Below are 13860 nucleotides of genomic sequence, written 5' to 3'. Positions count from 1 at the left end.
AATATACATGCATACATATACATACATACACATATATACATACATATATACATACATATAAATATACATGCATACATATACATACATACAAACATGATTGCTGCATTATAGTAAGATTATTTTTTATTATTATTATAATGAAATCAGGAAAATAAATCAATGACTACTCTGAATAATATGTTGGATAGAAACAACGTCGAAAATATTTGACATTTACACCATAAGATATGACAGCACAGAAACCTTCCCACAGGTTTGGAGTTGGGGGGGGGGGGGACTTTGGAGTGCCTCTTGTCGTGTGTAAGGAAAAAATGGCGTCTGCAAACAATGTAAAGGGAAGTGGAGCATCTGAAGTTCTGTTTTATCAAGCCTATGTGGTGTTGTGAGTGGAATGACGTCCCAGCAGTGTCTCAGCTATACTATCTATAGAACTACCCCAGCAGTCATCCTGCCAAGTATGAACTCCAGATATAAGTCAATGCGTCACTTCATGACTCGAGCTGTGGAAGTGTTACGGCAACAATGTGGCACAGAAGGAAAAGGACGTAGAATGTCCCACTCCCTTAAGACTAGTCACGTGGTTTTAGCTCCTTCTGACAGTCTATTTTGCCTTTTATCCTTTTCTTATAAAATCGATTGCTTTGTCACTCAGTTTTCTCACCATTCATTAATCTTTCACTCTCAGTATCTCACAATCCCATCCATGATCACCAGGAAGAAGAGAATGTAAAAAAAAAACACAAAGTTTCTTCAACCATGTAATTCATGCTCATCATTAGACTTACAACCTGATTTTCAAGGTTGGACTTCTTTATTTCATGTCACTGCTGGTTTAATTTGTTCACCTGCCTGTTGGCCGAAAGGTATGCACACTCGCCTCGGTTGTCTAGCCTGGGTTTGAATCTCTACCCAGGTATAAACTGTCATCTTGGTGTTTCACAGATGGGGTGATTCATCAAGGTGTGTGCCATCCCTCGGATTGATGGCAAACAGGGTTGTCCCATCTACCGGCATTACCTTGTGGATGCAAAAGATCAAAGGTGTTTCTTTCGGGAAGAGTAGGTGAGCTATCGCCGACACCCTGAACGAATTTCAATTTCCTGCCCTGATATCTGCTGGGAAGGCCATAGAAAAACCACCTAGTATAATTGCAAAGAAACTGCTTCGGGAGCACCAGTGCTCTCTATCAGTGTATGTATGGTACATCAGAATCAAAAGAACCTCATTATCTCATCACATTATCCTAACCTCTACTAAATGAGGAACAGGTGCAATGGGCGGTTCATAAAGTTAATTTTTCAAGAGAAGTCATATCATGAATGTTTGTTTTCGATATAAAAGAAGTCAAAATAAATTTTCAACTGAATCGAAAACTTATTTCATTCTGTATCTCTCCTTTTTTTAAATTTGATTTGATGTACCATACTCTTTACAGTGTTGGTGTTTCTGAACCAGTTTCTTGGCTCGGGTTATATGAGGTGGTTTGCCATTGCCTTCCCAACATTGTTTGTCCATGCTCTCACCTCTTTTGCCAAACATAAACTAAGGAATCAGCACGTACCATTTTTGAAGTCTTTGGTACGACTCAGTCGGGGTTTGAAGCAACATCCTCCCAGACTCAGAGCGGATCAAGTTCTAACTTTTTCACCACCATGTCTGGTTTTCTCTCCTGACACCACGCCATGTAATAAATAGGAACGTGAAACGTTTTCACAATTCTTACATGACTTACTAAATGGAGTAAATATCGAATTACAAATGAATGATAAATACACAAACAAAGTATAATTTAAATAACTAGATGGGCACTCGGTAGAGCGCATACCTCCGCCACATTATGCCTGATCCTCGGGAAGATATCGGGCCCAATCAATACCTTTTTGAAATATCATGCGATGCATCGTTTTTGGCCCAATTTCTCAATACAATGGTGAAGAATCACTTTGAAATATTAAATAATTCTCGCATCCAGATCCGGATTTGGATCTTCATCGAAATCGAATCAATTCGTCCTTGTCACACACCCAACATGTCCACAAAATTTCATCCAGATCCATCAACAGCTTTTTGAGATATCTTGTACACAAACAGACACAAAGGGGTGAAAACATAACCTCCTTCACCCTTCGGTGGTGGAGGTAATAATGGAAGCCAATCCCCTTGACAGAGATGGGGGCATTCACTGCAAAGCATGATAAGTTTCAAGGCTATAACTAAAGCTTGATGGGTTGTCCAATCCATCGTGGGATACTTGAATGAAGGTAACAAGAATTCATTCAGAGATCAACTCGCCTCTTTATGGTCCACCATTAACCGGTGCTGGCTAATGAGATCCACCCAGGTTACCGTCCATCCCAGGGACGGTGCACACATTGATGCCTTACCCTACGTGCGAAACACCAGGATGACAGTTTATAAGTTGCATGGAGATTTGAACCCAGGCTAGCCAAATGAATGGTGAGTGCACAAACTTATTAGTTATCCTTCTTGTGTGTATTTTAAAATAAATGATAAATTAATCATCTGCCTACGTCATCGTTCATAATCTGTGATGTATTTACAGCATAATGGATAATGTGAGAGCAGCCAGTTCGTCAGCAATGATTGGCAGAGCGCGTGTGTGCCGGTTCACTTTAGCCATGAACAGAAGCATTTAGCTTTGAAACCGCAAGAACACCAAGTGGGCGAAGTTCCTCAAGATGTCAATCTTCTCGTGTTGAGGAAACAACTCCCCTCGCCACAATGCCTACCATAATGCTCGACCAGTGTACAGCGCTGGTGTATGTGTTTATCGACTTGGTACATGTGTACATCAAAATACACAAATATCTGTTGTGGACAAAGGAGACAAGGAGCCAACTTCATCAACAAGTGCTGTTTCCATGTCAGAAGAAGCCGGTGGAGTTTAAGAACAAGTGACAAATTGCCACCAGTATTATCTGCTATGTCTTCAGTGATCTTTCTGCTGATACAGGTGATTCTTCATTCAGGTAAATATAATGTGTCGTTTAACTAGTGAAACCAAGTAATATTCATTATTAATAAAATGGGACAAAGGAATTACCTGTAAAGACAAATCGCTGCTTGGATTTGAGACATTGAATGGATTCTTTGAAAATTGCATCATGGTCTCTTTTAATTTTGAAAGCTCAAAACAAAATAAATGTTCGGAAAACATGACAACATGAAAAAAACATCTAAAAGGTCTTCAACTGTTGGGCTCTCTTTAATTACACGCACATTGCGCGTGGTGTTCAAAACGTTATACGATGTAGATTTAATACAATCATAATTGTGCAAGAAATGGCAACTTTTAAAAGGATAAATAAGTAAATAATATCAGCAGGAAAATAATTCTGTTTCAGTGGATATTACCAGTTAATCGAAAAGTAAAACGTAATTGGAGTGTCTTGGATTGTGATGATTATCACGTTTGGAGAACTTATCGAACGTTACTCGTACAGCCTCATGTTCTCATTAATTGTTCAAATTGTCTTGATTGCGCAAAGTCCACCACACTGGTTTCATTCTTTCTGAACTCTTCATCAGAACTCTTGATATTTATATATTTTTACATGACACACTTTTTAATTGTCAGGCCAGGCTTTTTACTTTGAGTGTGTAAAATTTATGTAGAAGCTTGAATATATTTGTTATATGCCAAAAATGATAACTTTCAGGAATTTCAGGATAGCCGAGAGGAATGAACACTCATCTCTGCATTGCCGAGACTGTGTATGAATCCCGACACGACTATAAACTGTCATCATGGTGATTCACATTCACTGCGAGGAAAGAAAGTGTGTGCCGTCCTTCAGATGGACGTTTAGCTTGAGGATGCGTCTCCCACCACTGGTTGCTTGTGGACCTTAAAGATTCCCTGGTGTTTTTCGTGAACAGTAGGTGACTTATCACTGGCACAATGAACGAGTTAAAAATTTCTGCAATAACTTACTGTTAAGAAGGCCACGACAAAACAACCAGTGTAACCCTTACAAAGAGACTGCTTAGGCAGTGCTGATGCTCACAAATATTATGGTACAATGATAATGGTGATGTGTATGTGTGTGTATATGTATGTGTGTATATATATATATATATATATATATATATATATATATATATATATATATATATATATATATATATATATATATATACATATACATATACATATACATATACATATATATATATATATATATATATATATATATATATATATATATATATATATATATATATATATATACTAGCGATACCCATGCACATGCACGGGATAGCAGTGCAACATAGCTGGTAGCAGACGACAGACCGTACACGGGGGAATGACAAAATACACATTGTGCAAAATGCAAGTGGTACTATGGAACGCCAAAACTTCCCAAACAATGTCGGCATGTCCGCTAAGTTCCACAGCAATTTCATAGGGATCGTGTGACGGCGAGCCAATTTATTAGTGTGCAAGCTTGGTATAATAATAGAGATATATATATATATATATGACATTAAAATATACATTAAAAAGGAATAAATTCCTGTGTGGGGCAAGTGTGAAAAACTTTCTGACTCAACCCCAAGGACCTCATCACTTTTACGTGGCAACAGCCCACTTATCTATTGAGTCTTCAGGTTAACATTGAAATGTCTCACACTAACACTGCAAGCTGTATGATAGCCGATGTCTTCTGTCTCTCATTTAGAAATTGAGAAAATCTCAAAAACCAGGCAGACCCCGTACGTGTGTTTGTGTATATATTGCTGACAGAGATGTTGTTGTGAATTTTAGAAGATTTTTGTGAAAACATTCTTTTTTCTCTGCTTTACAGTTCACCTCACGGCAACACAGCAGTACATTGGAGTGCATTTTGCATCAGAGGGTGATGATGTTATTATCAGATGTGTTATATCTGATGTGAGCTTTGATGGAAACAAGTTTTACAAAGTGTTGTGGTTATGGACGCCACAAAACAGTGATGGGAAGCAAGAAATATTAAATATATTAAAATCAAATGGAAAGCATACGAAGACATCAATATCAGTCAACCGTCAACGACTGTCTGATAAAGTCACACTATGGGCAAAGGATAAAGTGGATTATGGAATTTTCTCCCTTGTTATCTCACAAGTTCAAGCTGAAGCAAGTGGTAACTACACCTGCCATGTAAAGACCAAAAACTTTACTCACGATTACATCACAAAACTCTTCATTACCGATGGTAAGTCCATCATTTACGAAACAGGACAGAATATTCACCGAAATTAACAATTTATATAACCATTCATTTTATGGACAGTAATTTTTAATACCAAATGACGATTATAAAATTGCATCATTTGCATTTAGTTTCATTTATGCCAATAAACCCATTTCTTGATGTAAACAGGAAGAAAAGAACTCAAGGCTGACTTCAGGCAGATCCAGGAACTGGGAGACGTGAACGTTGTATTGTCCTGCAAACCTCAACGCAACCTCTGCACAAGCCATGGAGTTTCCTGGTTCTTTACCCCACTGGATGGAAAGGGCATTAAGAAAGTCATTGAGAGATATCAGTCTGAAAGTGGAAGGACTTACAGACACTGGAGCATAAAGGATTCATTCAGTATTCAAAACTTCAAGAAAGGAGATTTTTCCCTGAACATAACATCCATTCGGAGAGAAGATTTGGGGATTTACAAGTGCTTTGTTTACAGTCGGAATGTTCATGTCGAAATCACAGTTGAAATGTTGATTCAAAACGGTAATTATAAAATACTGAATTCTATCATTAATTGGAGGAAGTATTGTTAGCAACACTAGACACCTGATCAGGAGATATTGATGGTTGCTTTCTTGACATTGCTCATCCTAAAAAAAACATTCCGGTGTCTTTGAGTCTATCTCATGAAAATTTAACAATGTGACTAAATGGTTTGACATAACACTACAAAGTGGTTTTTACATAACCAGATGGTTTATGGAGTAAATAATTAGGTACAAATTATTTTTTTATTATTACAATTAAGTTGTTCACTGTACCTTAACTGTATGTCAGTCTACGTATGGAAAGCATTTATAGTCAGAGATGAAAACAAAGAACACATCTTATTCAAAACCATTTTTCGCTCGCCTGTTCAAAGAACAGAGAGCTATAGCGATACCCCTAGCGTGAGCGTCAGCGTCAGCGTGAGCGTGAAAATGTTAAAGTTTTTGGTGCAAGTTATTTCCTTTCTAATGTTTTTATCTACCACACTATTTTTACTGATTACAATATACAAATACATATATTGCTTTAAAATTATTTCGATCAGACTTCACTGCAATGCTTTATAAAAAATATTATTTGGCTAGTCTTTTAAAAACGATAAATGTATAAACAGGCGAGCATTGGGTGGCTGTGACACCAACTCTCTGGTTATAACTCTTACTAACATAGTATTTAGCCATTAAAAATGAGATAACCTTTTGATAAGTGGATTTGACAGGATTATGTTAAGGTAAGCAGAGTGCACCGTCCATCGGATGGACGTTAAGCCGGGTGTCCCGTGTTCCATTATTAGTTGGTGCATCTTTAAAATCCCACATATATGTTTCAATAGACAATAAGTGGGTCATCACCAGCGTCCCAAACAAATTGTAAAAGTCCTCCCACCTTCAGTTGAACATTAGACCTGGCCTGTCATTTTGTAAAAAACAGTCCAAGAGTTCATGATCTGTGAGCTGTTGACCTCTACAAGTCGGAAATAGCAAAATGAGGACAGAGAAAGTGACAGTCAAAAAAAAAAAAATATATATATATATATATATATATATATATATATATATATATATATATATATCAGCAAATATCACCTGTCGCTTCGTTGACGGTACTACTAAAGGGGGGAGGGAGAAAAGGAGGGGGGAAGAGGGAGAGAGGGTGGGGGTGCATGAGAGAGAGAGCGGGGAGAGTGAAGAGGTGGAGAGGAAACGAAAGAGGAGAGAGGGGATGGAGGAGGGAGGGGGAAGGAGGAGGGAGGGGGGGAGGAGGGAGGGGGGGAGGAGGGAGGGGAGGGAGAAGGGAAGACATTGTGAGGTGAGAGAGGAAGGGAAGGCAGAAGTGTGGTGGAGTGTTAATTACGATTCATATCATCTCATCAAAATGATTCTGAATAGAATAAGAGTGAAGATGAAAACAAAATAACATCTGAAATCAATTTTCTTATGGTCATCCTATAAACAAGGCCCGGAGACAAACTCCCGTCCAGACATGAACACCGCCCATACGTGTCCGGAGGCGAACACAGTCTGGTCACGTCTGGAGATGAACAGAGAGAGAGAGAGAGAGACAGAGAGACAGAGAGACAGAGAGACAGAGAGAGAGAGAGAGAGAGAGAGAGAGAGAGAGAGAGAGAGAGAGAGAGAGAGAGAGAGAGAGAGAGAGAGAGAGAGAGAGAGAGAGAGAGAGATATATATATATATATATATATATATATATATATATAGATATATATATATATAGATATATATATATATATAGATATATATATATATATATATATATATATATATAGATATATATATATATATATATATATATATATATATATATATAGATATATCTATATATATATATATATATATATAGATATATATATATATATATATATATATATATATATATATATATATATATATATCTATATATATATATATATATATATATATATATATATATATATATATATATATATATATATATAGATATAGATGCGGGATTAGGGTACTGCACTGTATTGGGAGGGAGTAGAGCAAGGATGGGAGAGAGGGTTGGGGCGAGGGGAATTAACAGGAATAATATATTATGCGTAATGAACAACACACACACACGCACACACACACACACACACACACACGCACACACACACACACACACACACACACGCACACACACACGCACACACACACGCACACACACGTTTGGCCGATATCGGCAATTTTTTGGGAATCCGCAGGTTGGAGTCAGTGTGATTATCAACTACAGTACTTTCTGCAGACAACCCAGAAACCTTGAGTAGCTTTCACTGAAAAACAGCGTTGCATTTTTGTGGACGTTTCAGGGAAACATTTTTCCTCTTTAACAGCTATGTGTGGAAGGGTGGAAAAAAATTTGGCTCGGTAATTTAGAAAACACATTACTACAGCAAACGGCTTGGAAATCAGGTGTTATTTTTGAGAACAACTCGCTCAGGGTAACAGAGCAGGAATCACTCGCTCAGGGTAACAGAGCATGAACCACTTGTTCAGGGTGATGGAGCACAATCCACTCACTCTGAAGTGTTACAGCAAAAGCATCCATGAAAGTGTTACAGCAAAAGCATCCATCCATGCATCCATCAAAAGAGAGTGAAAGATTTGCTCAGAATGACGTAGCGCGGTACCACTATCGACAATGGGTGCTTGGCAAGTGGCTTAAGCAATCATGCAACACTCCAATTAAATGGGTGATAAAGAATGGTTGGTCAGGCTGTCGTTGCACACCATAAAGGATCCATTTAACTTTAAAGCCGGGCTTCACCGAGCATGCATCCATCCATCCATTGGGGCCATACTCTGTGCAGAGCGTTGGTGCTGCCTAAGCAGTCTCCTTGGCTATTGGGCACAATCCTGGACGGGTCACCACTCCGACACAAGAAAACAGCAAGCTGGCACTCTTTTTGCCGACCTCGGAAGGATGAGAGGCAGTCAACCCCAGCTGGTATTAATTCAACAGCCAAGTGTGATTCAAACTCAGGATCCCAGGATCCCAAGCCCACCACTCTAACGATTAAGCCAACACCAGGCATGCGGATGCAGCACCAACCCCAGGCATGCACACGCACCATTCATATATATATATATATATATATATATATATATATATATATATATATATATATATACATATATACATATATACACATATGAAGATATATGTGTATATATATATATATATATATATATATATATATATATATATATATATATATATATATATATATATATATATATATATATATATAAAAATATGTTTCAATGCACTAATTTTTAAGAATGAATTGGTGGTGTGGTTGGTAAAACTTTGATTCATTGCCTTTATTGGTGTAGGTTCGATTCCCAGAGCAGATATTTCCACATTTTTGCAAGGGCGGGTGATCTGTGTGGGATTGTTTTTTTTGTTAGTCAGTAAAACGTTCACTTGTTATGAGCGTGTTCACTCGAAAGTGTGAACGTTCACTCGTTCACACTTTCAATATTCATGGCCTCCACCACTGAGTTCACACTATCTTTGTTGCAGGAATCAGTACAACCATTCAAACAAAACCAACAGAATATCCAAATGCTTCTCGTGGAGAGAAAACCAATCTATTAATACCAATCCTGGCTGGGACCACTTCTACCTTGTTGATCATTGGAATTGTAACACTTTGTTGGTGCAAGAGCAGCATCAAGGGTAAGTGAATCAACCGGAGCGATACATTGATTGATACGAGCAAGTTGCCCCTACCCGCATGGAATTCTTACCCGGGTGGGAATGGATGTGGCAAAAATACAAATGATGTTTTCTGTCATTGATCCAGCAAGCTGAAGCAACAATTCGCATTTATTGCCACATCTGATACAATTTAAATGTTCTAATTGTGGCGAGGTGCTCCATTTGAAACATTCTGTTCGATATATGGAGCTTTTTGGTACCAAGGGTCAGTAATAAAAATTTATATTGGTGTCACAGCAAGTGACCAATTGGAAATTAACAGTAGGATTATATTTGTTCGGTTGTTCATGAAATTATGAAGACACTCTTCTTGTTTTAACAAAGTTATATCCAAATGCACCCAAAATCATTTTACCGTATTAGTGATGTTTTTTCCCCCACTTTAAAACATCTACACCAGTGACTTCAAATGTTTCCAAGTACAAAAAACGATTTGATAATACAATTAAATCAGACACCACGTGACACTCAAAAACTTAAAACTGTATTTTTCGCACCAATAACACTGGTTATTCATATCATTAATATCATCTCATCACTGCAGTCGACTGCAGTGGAAAACTGCAATAATATTACAAAACATAGCAAAGTCATATATCGACAAGCAAGTGGTGGGGTGCTTCGAGCCTTGTGTAGAAGATAATGACTTAAGAAAGAATAAGAGATGTTTATTTGCAATGATTATTGTGCGAATAATGAACAGATTTAAGGTTTCTGAATCAAACAAAATTGGTTGAATCTCAATTTATAACACACAACGTTCCCTCACCCACTTCCATATCATACAGGATGTAAATATTCTATCTGAATAAGCCAAACGTGACATCAGTCATTGCTATAAAGTAAACGAGAACGGCCACTCGGTGGAGCGCATACCTCTGCCAGGCTGATTCGTTTACGTTTTGCATCCCATTGATAGGCCGGATCTGGATTTGGATTTGAACTAAAATTTAATTGTCTTGTTCTTGTCATCGAACCAGCTCATTGACCAAATTTCATCCGCATCCTTCCATAACTTTTTCGGATATCATGCTCTGTATTGTTTTTGGCCCTCCTCACTCAATGGTGAAGAATCGGTTAAAATTTTTTAAAAAAACAATGTCTAAGAATCAGTTTAAAAATAAATAATTATGACGTCTGAATCCGGTTTCGGATCTTCACCTGAATTGAATCGATTCGACAGGTTGTGACACTTCCAACCTGTCCACCAAGTTTTATCCAAATCCATCTATATAACCTTTTGAGATATTGTGCTAGATATTGTTTTTGGTATACATTGATAATATTTGTTTTCATTGATAACCTCGACCTAACTTTCATAAACCAATTTGTTATTCATAAACGAACCCTTTTATGGATGCTTTCCTGTTGAATCCTTCATTACTGGCTCATATGGTTTTTCTATACCACCAAGATTTAACTAACTATAGTTATCCTACCCCTTTTTTATATGAGGACTCATCATCGATCAATTAATGATATCAACGAAACAGTTCACATTCTCCACTATTTTATATCACAGTTGACACGTGAAACATGCTACATCGGCTTTGGGGAATAATTTTCACCTTTAAAGAGCGCTATTTCCCTTTTCATTATTCCCCTTCCATGTTCGGCTTGGCTGGTAGGATGGCCTAGAAGTACGCGCACCTGCCTCTAAGCTGTCTCGCCTGGGTTTGAATCCAGATCCAACTATAAACTGTCAGTCCGGTGTCCTACAGGCAGGATGATTCATCAATGTCTGTGCCATCCTTTGGATGTGCTGTCCTTCGTTAAAGATCTCACGGTGTCTTTTGGAAAGAGTAGGCGAGCTATCACCCTGAAGGTGAACAAATTTCAAAATTCATGCCATAACTTACTGCTGGGGAAGGCAATGGCAACCCACCCAGTGTAACCATTGCAAAGAAACTGCTTTGGCAGCATCGACGCTCTCTCACATAGTATGGTACATCAGAATCGGAATAAGACTTTGCATATTGCTGCTACATTTGCTATTTTTTGGCCTCTCTTCCCTTGCCTGAGATTTAACAAGCTCTTTAAAAGTGTGATATATCATGAGCCTCATCTGCTCTGATATATCGGTTAAGAATCATTCCCTGTAAATTATCGAGTATATCAAGGTATTGATGTTTCTTTAATTAATTGTCTTTTCTTACTGTTTTTACCCTTCAAGAGTCGTTAACGAAAGATACGTTTCTGCCACTGGTACATTTCATGTCGTTTCTTCTAAAGAAGTACCCTTGTTTATTGCATCCCAGCAATCTCTCTTGGTTTTGATTTTGATCATCCTCGACCAATTTCAACCTTCTCCTTCTCATAATGAAAAATTAAATTCTCTCTGATTACAGTGGTTCTGAAATCCAGACATTTATTCCCTACATTTATGTTGTTAAAGCATTCAATATACTTTAATTTGCGACATCCATTTTGAGGGGTCTTTTTGCCGAGTTTATTCATTCGCTTTTGCTCGTGTCTTGAACTTGTACTGGAGTTCCCACCTACTACTACTACTATGACTACTTCTTTAACAATCCTAATTATTCCCACCATCTTGTGGGATCAGTTGGGGAATGTTTTTGGTTTAAGTCTCACGAACAGGCCAGCCAGGCTTGACGTTCAACAGAAAGTTTCAGGAATTTGGAATTTATTCAGAGTGGTGGAGATAACTTGCCGACTTTTTGTGAAAGACACCGAAGGAGATATTTCTCGTCCATCAAGGACCAATGCTGGAAGATGGAACCCCCAGCTTCACATCCTTCCGATGGACGGCACACACATAGATGTTTCCACCTTGCATGCGAAACACCAGGGTCACCACTTATGGTCACCTTGAAACTTGGTGGTCACCACCACCTGTACCTGGGTCGAGAAATAGCTTTCCGCATTTTAAGCTTCTCTCAATATCTCTACAATCTTGCTGTTCTTTTTACATTTTAACTTCACTGTAATTGCATATTCCCGAAACATCTCAAATAATACTCAAATAATAATAATACGTCTCAAAATCTCAAATAATAAATGCAACATGGACAGAGCTTATTAATGTCAAATTGGTTCTTGAGAAGATTGTCCAGAGGTCGCTGTGCGATTACTTTTGAGCTGTCTAATATCGCTTTGATTATTGGGCCAGCTACAAACTGTTTGGTTGGTGCTTTTCAGGCAGAGTGTTGAATCCCAAAGTATTCCATTCCTCGGGAGGAGGTTAAGCCTACGATCTGTCCGCTATTATAAATTGGAGGACGTTAAAGATTGCAGGGTATCCTTCAATGAAGAGTCGTGAAATTATCTCCGGCATCCTGAACAAATTCAGAATCCCTGCCCTAACATACAAGGGGCACACCATCAGCGATATAGTCAAGCATCAAGCTGCCTGCGGGCCAAACTCCCAATTGAATCCTGGCCCAATACGCATTCAATACGATACGAACCTAAATCTCAAGCAAAAACACAATGCAGACCGGATGTTGAGAAATTACAATTCACAACAAATGCTCAATGAAAGATTGATATTCAATGAGACAGTTAACTCAGGAAACAATTCAGAGCATGCAATGCTTGCTCTTGAGAGATTTTCTCATAAAATCTTTCCCTGGGTTGTATCTAGTCCCCATGATAAGGGGGTGCCTGGGAAGAAACAGTCCCCCCCCCCCCAAAAAGGATACTCCTGCCTTTTAAATCCTCGATAGAGGTTTATATAGAGTCCCAGAAAAAATTACTCAATGAGCTCTCTCATTTCGTACCAGTACCATTCCCCAAGTAAATTACATACAACTAAATTTTGTTTTAAACCTCTTTTTAAGATTAACGTTTAATGATAACAAACGTGTACCATACTCTTTACAGAGTGTTAGTGCTGCTGAAGCAGTTTCTTGGCAAGGGTTATACTGGGTGGTTTGCAATTGCCTTCCCAGCATTGTTTGCCATGTTCTATCCTTTGAATGCTGAGCGTCAAGCAAGGAAGCAGCACGTTCCGTTTCTTAAGTCTTTGGTAAAACTCGGCAGGGGTTTGAACCACTGACCTGCCAGACTCAAAGCAGATGCTCCAATTCTTCGCCATTGAGAGATGGGGACCAAAAAACAATATACTGCACGATATCTCAAAAAAGCTGTGCATGGATTCGGATGAAACTTGGTGAACAGGTTGGGTATGTGAAAAGGACGAATTGGTTCAATTTTGGTGAAGATCCGGATCCGGATCCAGATCAGAGAATTAATATATAGATAAGGCCAAAAACGATGAGTAGCACGCAGACTCAAAGCAGATCCTCAAAGCATGACATGACCAACTCCGGTTCATTTTAACGATACTAAGATTCAATAGTAAATTGGATAATGAAAATGTATTTCCCGAGAAGGGGTGTCCTTA

General features: G+C 38.3%; 1 protein-coding gene across 4 annotated transcripts in view; it reads left to right on the top strand.

Moving 5' to 3' along the window:
* The first annotated feature begins 290 nt into the window (after nt 1-290).
* Nucleotides 291-13860, top strand: part of LOC147025060 (uncharacterized) — a 42132-nt gene continuing 28562 nt past the window's right edge. For 2 of the 4 annotated variants that reach the window (XR_015059328.1, XR_015059329.1), the window contains exons 1-4: nt 1396-2990; nt 4830-5219; nt 5388-5741; nt 9297-9452. Coding sequence is in view for 2 of the 4 variants with exons in the window: in XM_085885619.1 (XP_085741745.1) it covers nt 2783-2990; nt 4830-5219; nt 5388-5741; nt 9297-9452 (1108 nt within the window). In the remaining 2 variants the exon portion in view is untranslated. Of the gene's footprint in view, nt 1063-1395; nt 2991-4829; nt 5220-5387; nt 5742-9296; nt 9453-13860 lie in introns of those variants that run through there. The other 2 variants (XM_085885619.1, XM_085885618.1) reach the window with 2 other exon arrangements.

The sequence above is a fragment of the Eptatretus burgeri genome, chromosome 6 (genome assembly GCF_056783735.1).
Source record: "Eptatretus burgeri isolate ZD-2024b chromosome 6, Ebu_testis_v1, whole genome shotgun sequence".
Lineage (NCBI taxonomy): Eukaryota > Metazoa > Chordata > Myxini > Myxiniformes > Myxinidae > Eptatretus > Eptatretus burgeri.
Note: the sequence above shows the minus strand (reverse complement) of the source record. Positions and strands in the feature narration are given on the sequence as shown.